At 44.1% G+C, this 18449-nt stretch overlaps 1 protein-coding gene and 1 non-coding gene across 2 annotated transcripts; both read right to left on the reverse strand.

Moving 5' to 3' along the window:
* Window positions 1–3670: 3670 nt before the first annotated feature.
* On the reverse strand, window positions 3671–4687 carry LOC132244056 (olfactory receptor 2V1-like). The gene has a single exon (XM_059714986.1). It carries the CDS (start codon window positions 4610–4612, stop codon window positions 3671–3673), a length of 942 nt encoding a protein of 313 aa, XP_059570969.1. The 5' UTR covers window positions 4613–4687.
* A 3904-nt stretch (window positions 4688–8591) lies between these two features.
* On the reverse strand, window positions 8592–8663 carry TRNAH-GUG (transfer RNA histidin (anticodon GUG)). The gene has a single exon. It is a non-coding gene; the product is annotated as a tRNA-His (tRNA).
* Window positions 8664–18449: the final 9786 nt, after the last annotated feature.

Raw genomic sequence — 18449 nt, forward strand, 5'->3', positions numbered from 1 at the left:
CTCGCTACCAGCTGCCCCATTGGTGGACTGGACAGGGGATGGGTGCTGCCCAACCCTGCAGCCCTTTCCAAGCCACACACCTTAGTCACCCAATCAGGGCACAGGCCTGGGGCATGCCCCTGACCAGGACACCTCCCAGTGATTGTGGGGTGGGGACTGGAGAGCCTGTTCCTCGCCCACCTCTGCAATCTCCCACCCAGCTCCGTGATCATGAAGCTGAGCAGGGAACAGGTTCTCCAGCCCCTGACCTGTGAACTGTCCTGATTGGGGCAGGTCCCAGCCCCACGCCCAGATTGGGCAGTCAAAGCATGGGGCTTGAAACGAGCTGCAGGGGTGGGCCAGGTCCCAGCCCCCTCCCCTGATCCTCCAGTGGGGTAGCTAGTAGCGAGCTAGCTAATCACCTCAGCTAATCACTAAAGGTGTGGAGTGTGGGGAGGCTGCACAGGGAAACCTCCAAGGTTAAAGGAGCTGCTGGTCAGCCCACTTCCAGCGTGAATAATGTAGGTCCCTGCTCATGACCATAGAGAGGATAAAAGGAGAACCAGAAAGGATTCCTGAATGTCACAGAAGTGCCAGATTGCTAATAAAAGGTCATGCCTGCTTTCTTCCCTTCTGGCCAGATGCCTTACCATTGAACTAAGCCATAAGGAAAGTTTGGTATGTGATCTCAGGCCAAGAGTCCTAGTTTTCAATGGGAACATTGCCATCATTTTCTGGCCATGCAAACCAAAACATCAGGATCCCTCCCCTACTTCCCACTGCAGATGTCTCAAAGTAACAGGGTTCATGTGTAAGGCCTGGTAGGGCAGTCAAGGCATGGGGCTTGAAATGAGCTGCAGGGGTGGGACAGGTCCCAGCACTGTGCGAAGTTGTGGGGATCCTCTCCTATGAAAGCATTTTCAAACACTTAACTCCCAAGGTCTGAAGCGCAGGGGTTGCCCAAGGACTGCATGGTCCCCAGTGGCCTACTTTGGTCAGTGTGGCCTAGATTATTGCAGAGAGGATCCTATGTCTCCCCTTGGTATTCCAAGACTGTCTGGTATTTAGTCTGGGGGCACTGTTTATGCCAAGCCACATTTCAATTCAACTACCTTCCTCTTCCTGGAACCATGTTTGAGCTAGTCTCACAGCAGCTCCACTCTCAACGGGCTCATCCATGAACATGCCTGAGGACCACAGACACCAAGGCCTCTTGTTTCTTACCCACTCTCACAGCTCAGGGAGACACACAGGTTGACATATAACACATTTCCCTCTTCAACGTCACCACTCAGAAGCAGTTCATGGGGATTTCTTTTCAGGGACAGATGGAGGAATGCTCTGCGTGAACCTAGCACATGGGTTTGTTGGTTTTTTAGGTAAAGTTGGGAATATGAAGGGATAGCCAAGCCTTCACAAAACTCTTCCATTGTTTTTTTGAGAACTAGCACCATAATCCCAGTCTGACAGGAAAACTGTCAAATGTAAAAATATTACACATATTAACCAATTCAGTTTTCAACATCTTATTTATTTTTAAGAAAAACATCCTTCATTTGATAGATGTCTTGCATTCATTTGTCCTGTCTACCAACCAGCTCCATTTCTTCCAGGCACAAAGATAGGAACGTTGAGACCATTTTGTTTTCATTTGCTCCTGTGCCGTCTCACCATGGATGGAAAGCTAGCAAGCTTCTTGTTTCTCCTTGTTGCCCTTTTCTGTGATGTCTTAAATAAATCAGATCAATTTATCTTATGTAAAGCCTATACAGATACTTGGTAAAAGCTTTTTTCTTAAAGAAAATAATAATCTTTTCTCCTAAAAAGAAAAGATTAGACTAAATTGGAGTTTTTCTTCTTCTTTCTATAAACCATTTGTTCCACCATTGGCCTTAGTGAAGCGAAGCTGGTGGAAAAACAATGTAAGTGAGACAGGAATCAGAGCTCAAGTACAGTCCCTCACTCTTTAAAAAAAATTATTCGGAAGATCTGCATCTAAGCATTTATGACCATAGGATCCTATGATCATAGGAAAGTAGGGCTCATGAGGACCTCACAAGACCTCAGAAGGTCACATTTAGCCCAGCCTTAATGGAGTGAAACCAGTAGGAAAAAGAGTCATGTCCCCAGTAGACACAGAGAAAAGCTCATCTCAAGGTCAAGGTCTTATTTATTTTTGATGAAAAATTCCTGTTTTTGATTAATGTCCTTCATTCATTTGTTCTGTCTGCCGATCAGCTCCATCTGTGCCAGGCACAAAGAAAGGGACGTTCAACACGGCTTTGTTCTCATTTAATGCCTGGCATTCTTGCCATGGATGTAAACCTAGAAAGCTTCCTGTTTCTCCCTGCTGCCCTTTTCCATGATATCTTGAATAAATCAAATATATTTATTTTACACAAGGCTTAGAGAGATTCTTGGGTAACAGTCTTTTTTTTACAAAAATAAGGCTGCTAAATAGAACAGGTTAATCTAAAATAGAGGTTTTTTTCTCTTCTGTAAAAACTATGGCTGCCTAGACAGGTGCTCTTTGCAGTTCTCACTACAAAGCATTGGAGCAAATCCTATTAATCACAGCTGCCCCACGTTGCTGCAGTGTCATGTGTATTAAACCCTGGCATAGTTTAAAATGGCCATTGGGGTGCCTTACCTAAAACTTGTCGAACAAACTCTAGATAAAGCATCCTGTGGTCATTTTTAAATACATGGAAATTCATTATATGTGATGCTATGAGGTATTTAATAAAGTGACTGTCCAGATGCCACTCTAACTAAAACACCCTCTCAGACCATGTGTTCCACCTTTGACCTTAGTGGAGTAAATCTGGTGGAAAAACAACGTGAAGTGAGAGAGGAATCAGACATAACGTACAGTGCCTTGCACTAAAAATAGTACTTGAGAAGATCTCCTTCTAAGCACTTAGGATCATAGGCTGAAAGAAACCTCACCAGGTCCTGTGGCCCATGTCCCTGCTCCAGCCATGTTTGTCCCTGACTAAATCACCACAGCCAAGTGTCTGTCTTACCTGCTTTTGGACATTTCCAAGCATGGAGAATCCACAGCTTCTCTCGGTAGCCTCATCCCTGTGCGACCACTCCCAATGGCAGCTAGTTCCCACTAATCTCCACCTTCAATTTCCCCTGCTCTGGCTTGCGGCCCTTGCTCCTAGCGCTGTCCCTTAGAGCCACAAAGAAAAGCCCATCTCCATTCTCTCTATAATCACTCTTCTTGTATTTGAGAAACTATTATACCCCCCTCCCCCCCAGTCTATTCTTATCCATCCTAAATAACCCTCGTTCTTTCATACCTTCCTCATAAACTTTTGTCCCAAGGTGCATTTTGGTTGCCCTTCCATTTGTCATATTTCCTGCAAGGGGGCTTGGGCCTTGTGCAGGGGCAGCATCAGGGAAATACAAAGTTTCAATCCCCCATGAAGTCTTCAGTGTTTGCAATAATTTGGTTAAATTTCCTGAAGCAGGGAAACAGTAATGAACAAGGAGAATGGGTAGGATTTCCTCAAACCTCTTTCTAAGCGTTTAAGTGATAAAGTCCAAAATCCCATGACACTCAGTAGGTCACAGGCTGTTACGTGACTGAAAAACATTAGCTTCCTTCTAAAAGATCCAGAAAACCCTGCCGGCAGCCTTCTCATTTCAATGAGACTTAGCCCATGGTAAAGTACACCTTCTGTCAATTTTGCTGGAAGTCTCTGCATTTCCCAATCAGCTTTTTTAGGGCTCGTAAGACATCCCTGTTTCTCAGGCTGTAGATGAGTGGATTGAGTACTGGGGGGACAATGGTGTAAAAGAGAGCCACAATCTTGTCTTGCTCTGGGGAGTGGTAGGAGCTGGGTCTCATGTACATGAAGATGGCTGCCCCGTAAAACATGACCACCACAGTCAGGTGGGACGAGCAGGTGGCCAGAGCTTTCTGCTGTCTGGTTGACTTCATCCTCAGGACCCTGGAGAGGATACAAGCGTAAGAGGCTAGTATAATGGAAGAAGGGATGAGGACTAGGACAACGCTACTCACGAACACCATAGCCTCATATCGAGAGGTGTCAGAGCAGGACAATTTGAGCAGGGCTGGGACCTCACAGAAGAAGTGGTCAATCTCTTTTGAGCCACAGTAGGGGAGAGCCAGTGTAAACACTGTGTGAATCAAGGCATTTAACAATGCTCCCATCCAGACTCCAGCTGATAGAACAAAGCAGATGTTCCTGTTCACGATGATGGGGTACTGCAAGGGGATGCAGATCGCTATGTACCTATCATAAGACATGACTGCCAGGAGGAGGCACTCTGATACACCCATGGTCAGCATGAGGAAAATCTGAGTCCCACAGCCAGCTGGAGAAATGGGGTTTCCTGGGATCAGGAAGTCTGCTAACATTTTGGGGACAATTATCAGAGTCTGACAGATGTCCATGAAGGCCAGTTGGCAGAGGAAAAAATACATTGGGGTGTGAAGGGAGGAATTTTCTTGGATTACAAGTATGAGAAGAGCATTCCCAGACAAGGCAGAAATGAAGGCTAATAAGATCGTGGCCATGGGGAACATGTGTACATTGGTCCGGCTCAAAAGTCCCAGCAAAATGAAGTCTGCTGAAGAAGTTTTGTTCCCAGTCTTCATTTCCTCTTTGTGTGGCTGTGCCTGAAGTCCTTGACAAGAACACGATGCCTTGGGCAATGTGTCCACACTTCCTTCTGGATAATACTAAGAGCAACTGAGGCACGTGGCAGGTTTTCTTTTCCTGTGGAAGAAATGCCAGACATTATGGTTGATGAGACAATAACCTCACTTCCAGGGGAATAGAGTTTACTTAGGCTAAAGATTTTCTACACTTTGCCCAGCATTTCTATGTTCAGCTGCAGGCCCCACCTGCATGTGGAATCGCAGTGGTGTACCTTGTGTTATACCTACGCTGTGGAATTGAGCACAGCAGAGATTTCAAGCGTTGGCCTGCATAACCATTGAATCAGGCTCAGGGGGTTTTGGTGGCATTTGGTGGTGAGGGGCACTTTGTGCAGCTGCTCTCCCCAGGATGCTATGGCAAGTAATACCAGCTGTGGGCATCCTAGTTGTGCCATGGGTGGAGACTACTTCCAGGTCCTAGCACCCACCACCTGCAACCTGGGTTAGGCTATTCCAGTTTGCATCTGAAAAAGGTTGCCAACCCCTGAATTACCCATGGCCTGCAGAAGTTTTGAATCTGCCCTGACCATTTTGGGGCATTGGTGGCATTTGGAGGTGGGGGCACCTTCTACAGGGGCTGTCCCCAGGCTGTCCCGAAGACAAGTACCATCTGTGAGCTTTCTACTTGTGCCACAAATGGAGATTAGTGGCAGTGGTGGCAGGGTGCTAGGGTGTCCGCCTCCAACCTCCAGTAGGTTATTCCAGTTTGCAGCTGGAAATGGTTGCCTGCTCTTCAACTACTATGCTCTATGGAGACATCATAGCCAGGTTTACAAGAGTTAACTGGTGTCCTGGTTTCAAGCTTGCCACAGCAGTGAGGAAGTCAGTGCATAGTACTTTCCCTACCCAGATGCAGGGCAAATAAGGAGTTCCTATGCTCCATGCTGGTCATATTACCCAAATAGGAGCTGCACTCCTAATACTACCTTGTTATCTGTGAGTCTGAATGAGATCAATGGGAAATAATCTCACAGAATCACCTCAGTGAAATATTCCACAATGATGAGTGTGGCTCAGTTGTTCTGGCCATTCTCACTTTTCATTACCACCAACAAAGACATTTATCACTATAAATGCTATTCATAGTAATAGGAGGAGGAGCACTTGACCAGGCAGGAACTGGATGTCGGGGTCTGGGAAGACATTGTCTGTTCCAAACACCTCACTATTTAGCAAGCAAAACTGAAATAAAAAGCCCAGTACCGAAAAGTTTCAAGTCCAACATACTATTTAAAAAGAATGGTTTTAAAATAAATGTTTCTATCAGCTCTTCACTTTTAGTGTCCATTGTTTCAAGAGCTCAGACTGATTCTCCTTTATAACATCTGAATTTCAGAGGCGAGATTTTCTTTCTGAATGTCAGAATACAGTAACTTGGGCAAACAAACTAAAATAGACTAAGTGAAAGGTACCTCCTAATGAGTTCAGTTGTAGGTTGTTCAGAAAAGAAAAAGAAAGAAATAGTAGAATAAACACAACATAAGCTGCTTAAAAACAAAAAACTCTTCGAGAAGATCATCAAGGAGCACATCTGTGATGGGCCAGCTGCAGGGATGATGCTCAAAGGCAACCAGCACCGTTTCATTAGGTCTAGGTCATGTCAGACCAACCTGATTGCCTTCTACAGTCAGGTCACAAAAGCATTGGACTCAGGTGTCACAGTGGATGTAGTCTTTCTGGACTTCAGCAAGGCCTTTGACACTGTCTCCCACCCCATTCTCATTAAAAAACTAGGTGACTGTGTCATTGATGTCTACACGGTCAGATGGATTGCAAATTGGCTGAAGGGTCGTACTCAGAGGGTAGTGGTGGATGGGTCTTTTTCGACCTGGGGGGAAGTGGGCAGTGGGGTCCCCCAGGGCTCGGTCCTCAGGCCCGCACTGTTCAATTTCTTTATTAATGTCTTGGACAATGAGGTAAAAAGCAGCCTGTTTAAATTTGCTGATGATACCAAGATTTGGGGTGAGGTGGGCACACTAGTAGAGAAGGACAGATTACAGCAGGACCTGGAGAGGTTACAGGGGTGGGCTAATTTAAATAGGATAGGTTTCAATACTGACAAGTGCAGGGTGCAGCACTTGGGCAGTGGGAACCAGAAGCACACTTATAAGCTAGGAAACTCCCTTCTCAAGAGCACAGAGGCAGAAAGGGATCTTGGAGTCATTGTTGACTCCAAGGTGAACATGGGCCCACAGAGGCTTCCTGAGCCCCATGCACTGTCCCTGTCACCTTCTCTTGGTGCCAGCACACCCAGCCACCTGCCTCCCCATGTTGCCCCAGGGAAGGGAAGGATTGGGGCCCCCCACAACCGAGAAGCCACTTGGCCCATCAGCAGCCCTCCCCTTGGCTGCAGGCAGACTCCAGCTCTGACCAAACTCCCCCCCACCCCACAAGCGATTGGGCCCATCACCCTAATGTGATGGAAAAATTCAAATGGTTTAGTCCTCAGGGGTTTATGCTATGCCTCACCATTTCAATTTAGGGGGCATTGAAAAAACCCTTGGGGATTAAACCTGTGTCACGTGTACAAGTGCCCAATAACATTAATTGTTTTCACCATTATCACTAGGAGGAGGGGCAGCTTGAGAGGGCAGCTTAAGCAGCAGTGTGAACAAACCTTCTCTTTCCCCAAAACCTCACCATTTGATACATAACTTCTAAAATCCCTATACATGTTCCTGCATTACACTGTTTGCTCGGCAGTTCTAGTGGGATAATCATTATTTCAAGGAACCTACCATGAAAACACCTGCACAGTGAAATCTACCCAATTAGGAGGTAGGGTCAGGATTTTCAGAAATGTCCAGAGTCATGAGTGGAGGAGGTCCAACTTCTTTATTGCAACATTTGGCTCTATATTAATCATTTCAAGCCATTTTACTCTGAAAGGAAAATGGAAAACGCTAACTTTCCACCAGGCATTGAAAGCCAGTGTGCCATCATACATGCTTTTAACAGAAGATTTTTCTCAGCCCTAGTATTTTAGTATCCTACTTTTCAAGTTTTCCAGTTCGTACCCCTTAAATACATCTGAATTTTGGAGGGCAGCTTTTTTTTAAAACAATATAAAGCAACTTTGACAACCAAAACTGATGTTCAGTAAATCATAGGTAATAGATAATAATATCAAATATAGGGATATACATGGAGAAATCTGAATAAACTACATAAGAGAGGCTGGTAAAAGATGGAAAGCCATTTTCATTTTTTAAAATGTGAAATTTAGATATTATTTTCATGTTCTTTAGTTGCTACAGCTTTCAGAAGAATAATCTAGTTTGTATAAAACACTATTAAAACATAACTAATACAAAATAATAGTTTGAAAACATTTTAATAATAAAATATGTCAATCAGTATTCGAATTAACATGAATGAGTTTAGAGTGCAGAACTATTTAGGGGGATCTCACTCAATTTTAGGGGCATCCCACACAATTTTATGTTTTCATTCAGAAAATGACTGACCATGTGACAGTGCCAAGTTCCCTGTGTGGGGTCTGACTTGAGTGCTACAGGTACCGCACCAACAAAAACAGTATCCAGAAAATGAGGAAAGTAGAAGTATTGGAACCACAGAGAAAACGCCTCTTCTCGCTAGATTCATAGATTCATAGATTCATAGATGTTAGGGTCGGAAGGGACCTCAATAGATCATCAAGTCCGACCCCCTGCATAAGCAGGAAAGAGTGCTGGGTCTAAATGACCCCAGCTAGATACTCGTCTAACCTCCTCTTGAAGACCCCCAGGGTAGGGGAGAGCACCACCTCCCTTGGGAGCCCGTTCCAGACCTTGGCCACTCGAACTGTGAAGAAGTTCTTCCTAATGTCCAGTCTAAATCTGCTCTCTGCTAGCTTGTGGCCATTGTTTCTTGTAAAAAAACTCAGACCCCTGCCGTGCCAACGCTTGCAAGGCGATGCCGTGACTCGGATTCGAACCGAGGTTGCTGCGACCACAACGCAGAGTACTAACCACTATACGATCACGGCGAGCTACTGGGGCTGCACAATGTATGATGTACAGCGCAACTGTACGATGAACAGTTGCGCTGTCACACTGGCTTCCCTATACCTGGTGGAGAAGGGTGGCTGGGGCTGCTGAGTACAACAGCCTGCCAGGCAAGCAAATCACCTTTTCAGTGCCTGGAGTTCCTGAAAAAAACCCTGGAGTAGATACTATAGATATTTCCTTAAAGGTCAAGTGCAGATTTGAGGCTCCCCAAGGGGATTTGCACCTGCCAGGCAGAATGTTTGAGCTACTAATTACTCTCTGCAGCTCCATACCTGTGCAAGTGCATGTCGGCACAGAAGGTTAATAAATATTTGGCTCAGAAATTGCAAAGGTAAAAAAAAGGGGAGATCTTGGAAGAGTTGAACCCTAGTTTGTCCTATGTTGGAGCTAGGTTTCCAAACTGGTTGTGGGACACCGGGGCTGTGGAGTACGTTAAACAAACCAACCGTTCTAGTGGATGGGTTTCCAAGACATTAGAAATGAAAATACAGTATGTGATATTATGAATGTAACTACAGATATATTATAATGACAAAATGTCTATTCATCTCAATTCATCCAGGATTTCACGTATGTCTGAAATCCAGGACACATGGAGATGAATGGGCAGTTTATAAGTGATTTCAACAGAGCCAGGATATTACCTCTTGAAAACAAGAATTTCCTTTTCCTCTTCAATTCATCTGAGATGCCTCAAGGTATGTGGACATGCCAACAGGAAGACTCTGCTTTCATTATAATTTCAAGGACCACTAAACAATTATGTTATCTGCATCTTTTCCATATCCTTATTATCATCCAATAACATGTTTTCAGTTATAAAATCTAACACAAATAAAATATGTTTTCTGAGTAGTAGCTCTAGGTAAAATAATAAGTAGTAATAAAATGTATGTTTAACTTTAATTTTATAAAGCAGCTGAAATATGTTTTGAGAAACATTCATGTGACTCATTCTCTGAGATTATTATATTCAGAATTGAAAGTAACACAAAGGTTTTATGTGGAATTCAAAACCACATATTTTTCAAAGACTTAAGCTTGTATAAAGTAAGCACTTACCTTGATCTACTTTATCTCATACTTTGACCATTCTAGAAAGGAGAAAGGCTTGATTTCCAGCAATAAATATTGTCCTCTCAAGCCAAGAATCTGCCTGGTCTCTCATCACAGAATCTATAATATTTGCAGGATCTTTCCTTTTCCTATCCCAGAGGCATATGGAGAGAGAGGAGAACTTATTTAATGAAATAAAGTCTTTTAAAAAGTCAGGTTAAACTTGGAGCCATTACATCACTCACCAGGGATAATTTTAACACTAAGGAGAGAAAAACTTTCCCAGGCTTTGGGGAATCTTGTCCCAAGTCATTAATTAAGTTGTACTTTCTCTTCATTTCCTTGACAACTCTGCAAACTTCTCTTTGGGAGAAATTCTTGACATCCTCTGGCTGGGGTGGGTGAGGAAACAGAACAAAATATTTTAGAAATGATCAAAAACATGTTTTTTTTTACTTTTCCTTATATGATGTGTGAATAGTTATATTTTCTCTTTCCATGATGTAAATGTGAAAGTTTAATGTTTTCAATCCAAAGCAGAAAGTAAAGCTTCTCACAATTTTCGATTGTCCAGGTCAGTAGTGCTCAACTTTCTTCGACTACAGGCACTCCTCAGGGGACTCGAGGCACCCTCCATTACCTTTGTGAATTGGGTGACTCTCAGTTTCAAAAAAACAAATTCATACATAGCAGTACTTCTTTCCTTGCAGAGGTGCCTCACAGCACCCTTCAAAGGATCTTGCACCACCCGAGGGTGCCACAGCACCGTTCTAATGGAAAGGAAATTCTAGGTTCTGACATTTGGTACTTTTGTGCTCATCTAAGTGGTCATTTTTGGTCACCTGTGTGGTATTTTGGGTGCTTATATGCCCAGAAAAATGTTGTTTTTGTGGATACATAGCCTGTGCACATGAATAACTAAGCAGGACGAGTAGGAGCACAGACTGAGCACGTACGGTCGCAAACATAGCCCACTGCAGGGTTGATTAGATGACCTTATGAGTAGGGTCCTACCAAATTTGCAACTGTGCAATTTATGTGGAAACTGCAAGTTTGGGTGGAGTTCTGAGACAAATGGCAGGTTCCACAACTTTGGCAGGCTCACTGCAAATTAAATGAACATTTGCTGAAAATAATATGGTGGCTCCCCAGAGCGAGCCACAAGTCTTCTTGACACTGTAGACTGGCCATGCAACCTGCTAAGGGGAGACTGGGGAAGGGGCTGCCAGCATGAAGGACTGCCAGCAAGATGGCTACCACCCCTGATCGTTGCTACTGATTGGTTTATAGGGCTGCCTGTCATGCTTCCCTGTCCCTTTCCACCAGTGGGAACACCCAAAGGCTGGACAGGTGCAGGAGTGCCTGGCATGGGGGAATTGCCCATTGACCTGCCTTTGGTCAGCTGGAGGCAGCAGTGGCAGCAGGTTTCCAGGCACTCCTGCTCCCTGACACCTCCCAGGTGTCCCTCGCAGTCTGGGAGCAGGGGCTGGAAGGGAGGAACCACCCTCTGCTCTCATTATCCCCAGCAAAGCTTGTCACCTCAGGGTGTCATTTCTCCTTGGCCCTGCCTGGAGCAACCCTGGGACTCCCCCATCCCTGGATGACCCGTGGACATCGGGGGCTGTGGACAAGTCAGTCTTCTTCCACCCAGAAGCAACACATAGGAACCTCTGCTGGAGAGTGTGGGAGAGGAGGGGTACTTGCACTGGAAGGGAGAGGGTGCTAAGATGTGGAGGGAAGAGTTTACCTACTTCAAGGACTTCAAAAAGTCACCCACAGCCACTGTCATGCTGGCACCTGCCCTTGGTGGGGGACAGGGACACAGGTGTAGTCTCCTGCACCCCTCTTTTCAAATTCCTGCATCCACCCATGCCCACATCCTTCAAGGCTCCCATGGACCACATCGTGGTACCTAACCACCATGCTGGTTAAGCTATCTGATTAACTGAAACTATTATGAACTGAAGCACTGGGGAAGAACAAGGCTTTGTGGAATATGCACACACTTTTCTTCTTTTGCTTCTACATCAGCCTGCTCATGTCTCTCCCCTGTTGAGTGTTCATGCTTTCTGGCTCACAGAATAATTTTATGTGACTTTTGTGAAGTTTCTGTCACATTCAGGCCTTCATTAAACTAGTGCCCTTCCATCTCTACAGGATGTCCGTGACCAGGACATGGGCAGTCAGTCTTCCTGAGTAGGGATTTAGCCAGAGACCAGAATCAGTAGCTCAGAAACAGGCCAGCATTAGGGGCTAGACTCAGGTCCTGAGAGACAGGGCTGGCTCATGTTTACTCCAGCAGACAGGATCTGAGCCATAATCAGGAGGCAACCAAACGTTAGAAACCAGGCTCAGACAACAGTGGTATAGGAAAAAGGTTTGAGAGCAGGGATCAAAGTCAAGGCAAGCTATGACCTCACCAGGATACTCACAGCTAAATCTTATTGCACCTTGACATACCAAGTGGCATCTTCGTAGTTGTCTTATGGCAATTTTTGGCATATGCCCAATATTCAGATTCTATTTTCTCTTGTGCTGGATTAGGATTGTCCACCTGACATACATACCAGGAAAAGAGGAAGACTCAAGTTTCTGGAGTTTCATGCTGTTAAGCACATGCCCAAGTGATTGTTAACCCTGGGTACTTATGCAGCCACAGTGCAGCCTCCTGAGCATAAGCAACCCTAAGCCTACAAGGAAATCACAGTTGTGTAAGTGTAATTATTTGTGCTTAGGCACTGTTCCATGCAGCTACAATTGCTCTGTCCGGATTCAGCTTAGGAGCACAACAGAGAAATGGGGTTTATCCCATTTTGGGCAGCCAGTCCAGCACAGGTTGCCCTCCTAGGTTGAAAGCTGTGTTGGTTTCCTGCAAGCACAGCAGGCAATGGCTTGATATCAGAGAGATGGTTAAGACAATGGCTTAGCACACCTTGAACGAAATCTTACTGGAGCAGGCTTCGTAGGACAAGCTTTTGTTTCCCTGAACAGTAATGCATGGACTCTCCAAAAGAACTGACAGAGGATACCCAGTTCACTGAAGACTAAAGAGAGTGATCAGGACAAAGTAGGTGTCTTGGGCTGGGCCTGCTAGTACTTCTCTGCCCTTCCCAGGCTTTCGGGATGAACCCCTCAGTACTGGTCCAATTTGGCTACAGTCTACAGTGAGTAGCAGGCATGTAGAGTTTTGTAGAATGAATGTGTCTTGCATGGATGTGTTTCCATTCCTCAGGTATGCTTGACCAGTGAAATAACGACCCACGTTTCTTAAAGCACTTCTGAAATGGTTTTATTCAGTCATGGCAAGTTTGCATTATAGCACGAAGCATTGGATACAACACAAACCCAAACACATGCTACATGTCTGTGTTGCAGACTATCCTAGAATGGTAACTTAAGCTGGTTTAATAGTTGACAAATTGTTAACTCCCTTATTGGAGTGCTTCTCGAAATATTTTCCCCTTGAACCCCCAGCGAGTCTCCTGAAAGCTTGTGAGCATTTTCTGTCATTCTGCTGCTTGGGTGTTTGGTCAGTCTTCTAGTCAGACCAGCAGGACTGAGCCAGACTCACCAGAGCTGGCAGTGCTTCCATTGTCCTGTACCTGGCTTCATGGACAAGGCAGTGTGTTTCTATCATGAGCTATTTGCTCCTTGCATCTTAGACCACTGCCCATATGTAAAGTCTGGCAAGCTCTGTGTAACGAGGTCCTTAAGCTACCCATGAGGTTACATCTACATTATCAAAATTATCAGGCTAGGCAATGCTACTGTTAAGTCCACTGGGCAATTTGGTGTATGTTACTCCCCACACCAGAAGCAGAATATTTCCTTTCATGTGCTCCTGTGAAGGTGGGTGGGAAGGAAGGACCAGTTAACCCAGCATGTTTGAGGACACCACTGACTGGCAAGACACGTTTCCTGTGTTGATACATCGTTATCATATTAACAATGAATACCCGGCATTTTGTATCAGTGGCCCAGGATGTGATGCCATTTGGTTCTGGACATGGAGAATAATTTTTAAAAATGTATCACATTATGAAAAAGTTATTATATTGTCTTCCCCCCGCCCCCGCAAAAAATACAATCAGTTCCAGCAGTAGGTGTCTGACTATATATCACGTTTATTATGCTAAGCATGTCACTGCCTGAACCACACAGTAATATCCTGCTTCTGCGACAGGGCAGAGAAGAAGGGGAATCCTTAGCACAGTGGGTGTAATTCAGGGCAATGCTACCTGTGACTGCATCTGTACCACATCCCCAGACCTCCTGAGTACATGTTTCTGCCCACCTACCCCTGCTCTGCCTGTGCCAAAGGAGACAGAGGCAAGGAAACAGTCCTTAGGGCACCACCTGCACCACTTCCCACCAGGTCTGCAGACAGAGAGCTTCAGCCTGGTGCTGGAGGTGCCCTGAGGTGGCTTTACTGCTTCATCTCCAAATTAGTCAGGTGCCAAGCAGGAGCAGTGTGGCTGGGCCAGGCTCCTTGGTGGTGGTCAAATGGGTTCAAAACCAAGGCAAGGAAGAAGACTTCCATGCCCAAAGTACTGACCAGGAGCTGCTGGAAATGACCTTGCATAAGCACTTGACCTATTTCTTGCAGAAGAATATCAGAGTTTGGAGAGGGCCAGGGTGATGGCTACAGAGTTGTCCAGTTCAGTGCAACAGGTGGCACCTAAAGGTCCATGAGCCAGATCTGTCCCCCCAAGAAGTCCCAACAGGTTTATAGAGGGTCTATTGGTGACAGACCTGTGCTTCCATCACACAAGCCCCTCTACTCTGGAGCCTGCTCCTCTGCCACGTCCATGCTTCCCTCACTGCACAGGGTGTGGGAATCGGCAGTGAAAATGAGTGCTGGCAGGTGGTCACTCCAGGGGGAAAGACTTGGATCTTACAGCCATGCCTGGGTTGTAAGCTGTAGTGCTCACAAGCAAAAGTTTACTAATCACTATGCCTAGATAAATGGCCTATAATAGTGGGGACGATGTCTTGAAGCTAAAGTTAAAACCACCAGCCTAGACTCTGTGTTGAGTGGCAGAATTTAAGCAGATTTTTCAAAGCACTAATGAGAGCTACAGATGCATTCGCATACGTATTAGACTAATGTTCAGGCAGTCTCAGATAAAGCACCTGATTCTGTGCCCTACAATCAAGGAATAGATGCCACTCATTTGAGTGAATCAAATCTGAGGCCTCTGGGCCTGTTCTTCTACCATAATTTGTATCCAAAAAATGAAGAGATGCATATCTAACTCAACGGTGTTTCTTTGGTCTTTCTCTGTTCCAAACTGTCCGTGTGACAGGGATGTGTTGTGCTCGAATGTTTGAGGAATTGATGTTCTTGATGGAGAAACATCATGTTGAGTGAGTCAACCCAGACATCTCATTCCACTAGAAAATCCAGCTGTGAGAGTTTCGGTATTCTGTGTTAGGATGAACCATTCACACATGATATGTCCCAATTTAAAAAAACAAACAAACAAAAAAAAAAAGCACAAAACCTGTCCCTAGAATTTCTTCTAAGAAAGACTGAAACATATTGTCTTTTGGCCTTCCGGAAATGCTTTGTTCTCTTCCACCTCAAGACAGAGGTTGCCAGGAAATTTCCCTCAGAAGAACTTTGTAGAGTTTTCTTTGCAGAGAATGGAGGAAGCTGTGCGAGAGCACCCACTGGAGGTGAAAGTGCAACTTAATTAAAGACTTGGGACAAGAGTCCCCAAAGTATAGGAAAGTTTGTGTATTTTTCCCCTTAGATTTCAAAGCTATTGCTGAAGAGGTGATGTAATGGCCTTAACTTTCACTTGGTCTTTTAAAAGACTGTTTTTATGACATGTCTGCTGCCCTCTCTCCACTATATTTTTCAACTCATAAAAATATTTTTTTCAGGCTCTGGCCAAGAATTTGTATTATATTATTTTAATTTTGAAACTTAAAGGGAGTTCATGCCTGAGGGATTTTAAAGTAATGTATTTCCTTAGAAAACTACTGGTGCCCCATACTAAAGAAACGCCATGCCTAGAACAGTCATTTCTTTAAGTTTAAATGTAAAGATAGCGAGAAAAGAAGTTCACATGGATTACTAGTGTGCTTACTTTAGAGCCAAAGCTACATTATTTCTTGTAAATGCACATATACCAATGGGGTGGGAAAAGGAAAAGCTTCTGTGAATTAATAGAATACAGGAGACTAGATCTGTAAAGATTTGGGGTACGGGAGCTTCTTTTTTAGTAAATGACAGTGTTTTCTGCAAGAGATCAAAAGTCGTACTGAAGTGGTTACAGGAAGAGAGTAAACAGATCAAGGTAAGTGATTACTGCTTTCTTCTACTCCTGTTTTATAAAGAAGAAGATTCTTAAAAACAGATATTAATTTATTACAAACAGCACCATTTTTTCCTTAACAATCTCCATATGCTAATTCCAGAAGAAGTGGCATATATATGTTTGGCAAAACCTCTTTCAGGCACTACATTTCTAAAAAGCCATATTAGTTTTACTTTTAAATATTATTACTTCCACTAGTAGTATTAATAATAAAACAGATTCAAAATTTCATGGATGTTAGGGTCACAAGGGACCTCAACTGATCATCGAGTCCGAGCTCCTGCCCTGGGCAGGAAAGAGCACTTGGGTTCAGATGACCCCAGCCAGATGCCTCTCCAGCCTTCTCTTAAAGACCCCCAAGGTCGGGGAGAGCACCACCTCCCTCGGAAGCCCATTCCAGATTTTGGCCACACTTACCTTCACCATAGGGTTTATTTTATTTTTTTAATCCAGAAATATGCTGGTGTGCTTTTTTTGGATGTGATAAAGAATGATACAATTAAGAACTGGAAGGTGGATATTATTAATGTAGAGATTATTCCTGTCAGGGTAGCTACATAAGTGGAAGACCTTGAAAGGAACCGGAGGAGGAGGAAATGTTTGAGAAGAAGGGGTAAAAGTCGGGCTGTCCTGGACTCCATTCCAAATTCGCCTTCCACTTCAGCAGGTCCAAGATTTCCCTCAGGCCACTTTTAGGACAATTAAAAATGTCAGATACAGAGAGATTTAACATAACATATCATATATGATCCATGTTGTATATCATAACATATATGTGCATTATCATATAATATATTTTCATTTAATGCCTTTGAAACCCACACTGTAAGAAGGATTGTTTCTAAGAGGCGCTTCACAGCCCTGTATCTCACAGTGACTTTGGGGTTTGTGCTTTCTCAAAGAAGAAACTACAGTGCCACTCTTTCAGCACTTTCTCTTTTCCAAGTTATCTTTCTGTGCCTAAATGGTATGTACAAAGTTTGGTAGCTGTAGGGCTCTAGGGTTTCTAGTTGACTCTGCCAGAAGGAAAACAGGGAGATTCTGGAGATCAAGGATAGTTTGAGAAGCCAGCTCCAGGAAAACCACACATTACAAAAAACAGTCAAAGAAATCTTAATAGCACGTCTAATATTGGAATATAAACCACAGGCACTTGCTAAGACAGTGCAGATAAAGGATAGGGAGCTGCTGATTTAAAAGAAATATCCATTAACTGAAGAGATTCACAAAATCATTAGTAAAGAAAGAAAGAAATCTTTTAGATTCAGGTCTTAACGATCTTGAATGTGTGGGCAGCCTTCCAGGTAAAGTACCTTCTTACCGAGGCTCCAGAGACTACGTGTCAAAGAAGTGCTGATCTTGGTTCACCTGCAGATGGGCAATACAGCAAGGATCAGGGCTCTTGCAGAGCTGGGACCTTTATCACTAGTTTTTAGCTGAGCTTAAACATCTTACTAGATAAAAGTACCACATATAAGGTAGGGCTGTGAGAAATGGTCCCTTTTTGATTCAGATTCATATTTGGCCTGAATCGGGAACAATGATTTGATTTGTTGATTCAGATCACTGTCCCTGATTTGATTTGGCTGAATCCAAATCTGAAGATTTGATGCTGATTTGGTGAATCAGCAATTTGGACACAGGCACAGCTTTAAAAAAAATTTTTTTCTACATACCTTGAGGTAGCAGGCACGGCTTGTGATCGCCTTAGTGTAGCAAAACCCACAGTTTTTCTTTTTTTTATATATTTTTAAATAAATTCCCACCTCTTCCCCAACCATTTCTGACTTTTTCTCTCCCTCTCTATTCTCTATCGAGAAGTATAAGTAAGCTAAGATACAGGATAAGCTTTAACATTTTATTTTAGGTAGTAAGTTTTATTTTTCTCTCCCCTCTTTGCAAATAAGTGCCCTGTTACTTTGACATAGCTGTCCACTGTTTTATAAGTGATAATTATTATGCTTGTATTAATTTTTTACTGCTTTTATATTATGTGATTATTGTTTTAGGCCTATATATGTGTTAGCATAAGTCATGTCAAGTTTCCATGAAGTAATGTCAAGCTCCCATCTTATCCCCATGCCCGGTTGTGTAACCTATGACTCATAGTACCCCTCCTATGTAACTTGGTTCCTGAATGAATGGGGATGAATGAGGGTGCTTGAGAGACAATGGCAGTAGGTCTAAAGTTAGGTCCCTCTGAATGACCAAACCGTCAACACTAATACCTGGACCAGTGACCCAGGCCTTGGAACCACCCTCAGCATTCAAGACACAAAAGATGAGGCAACCCACCATTGTGCCAGGCTGCACATGCTCAGTAAGAACACCTGAAGCCCTCTGGAACAGGACTGACAATGTGTAGACAGGCCCTCCCCATAG

This window comes from Alligator mississippiensis, chromosome 11 (assembly GCF_030867095.1).
Source record: "Alligator mississippiensis isolate rAllMis1 chromosome 11, rAllMis1, whole genome shotgun sequence".
NCBI lineage: Eukaryota > Metazoa > Chordata > Crocodylia > Alligatoridae > Alligator > Alligator mississippiensis.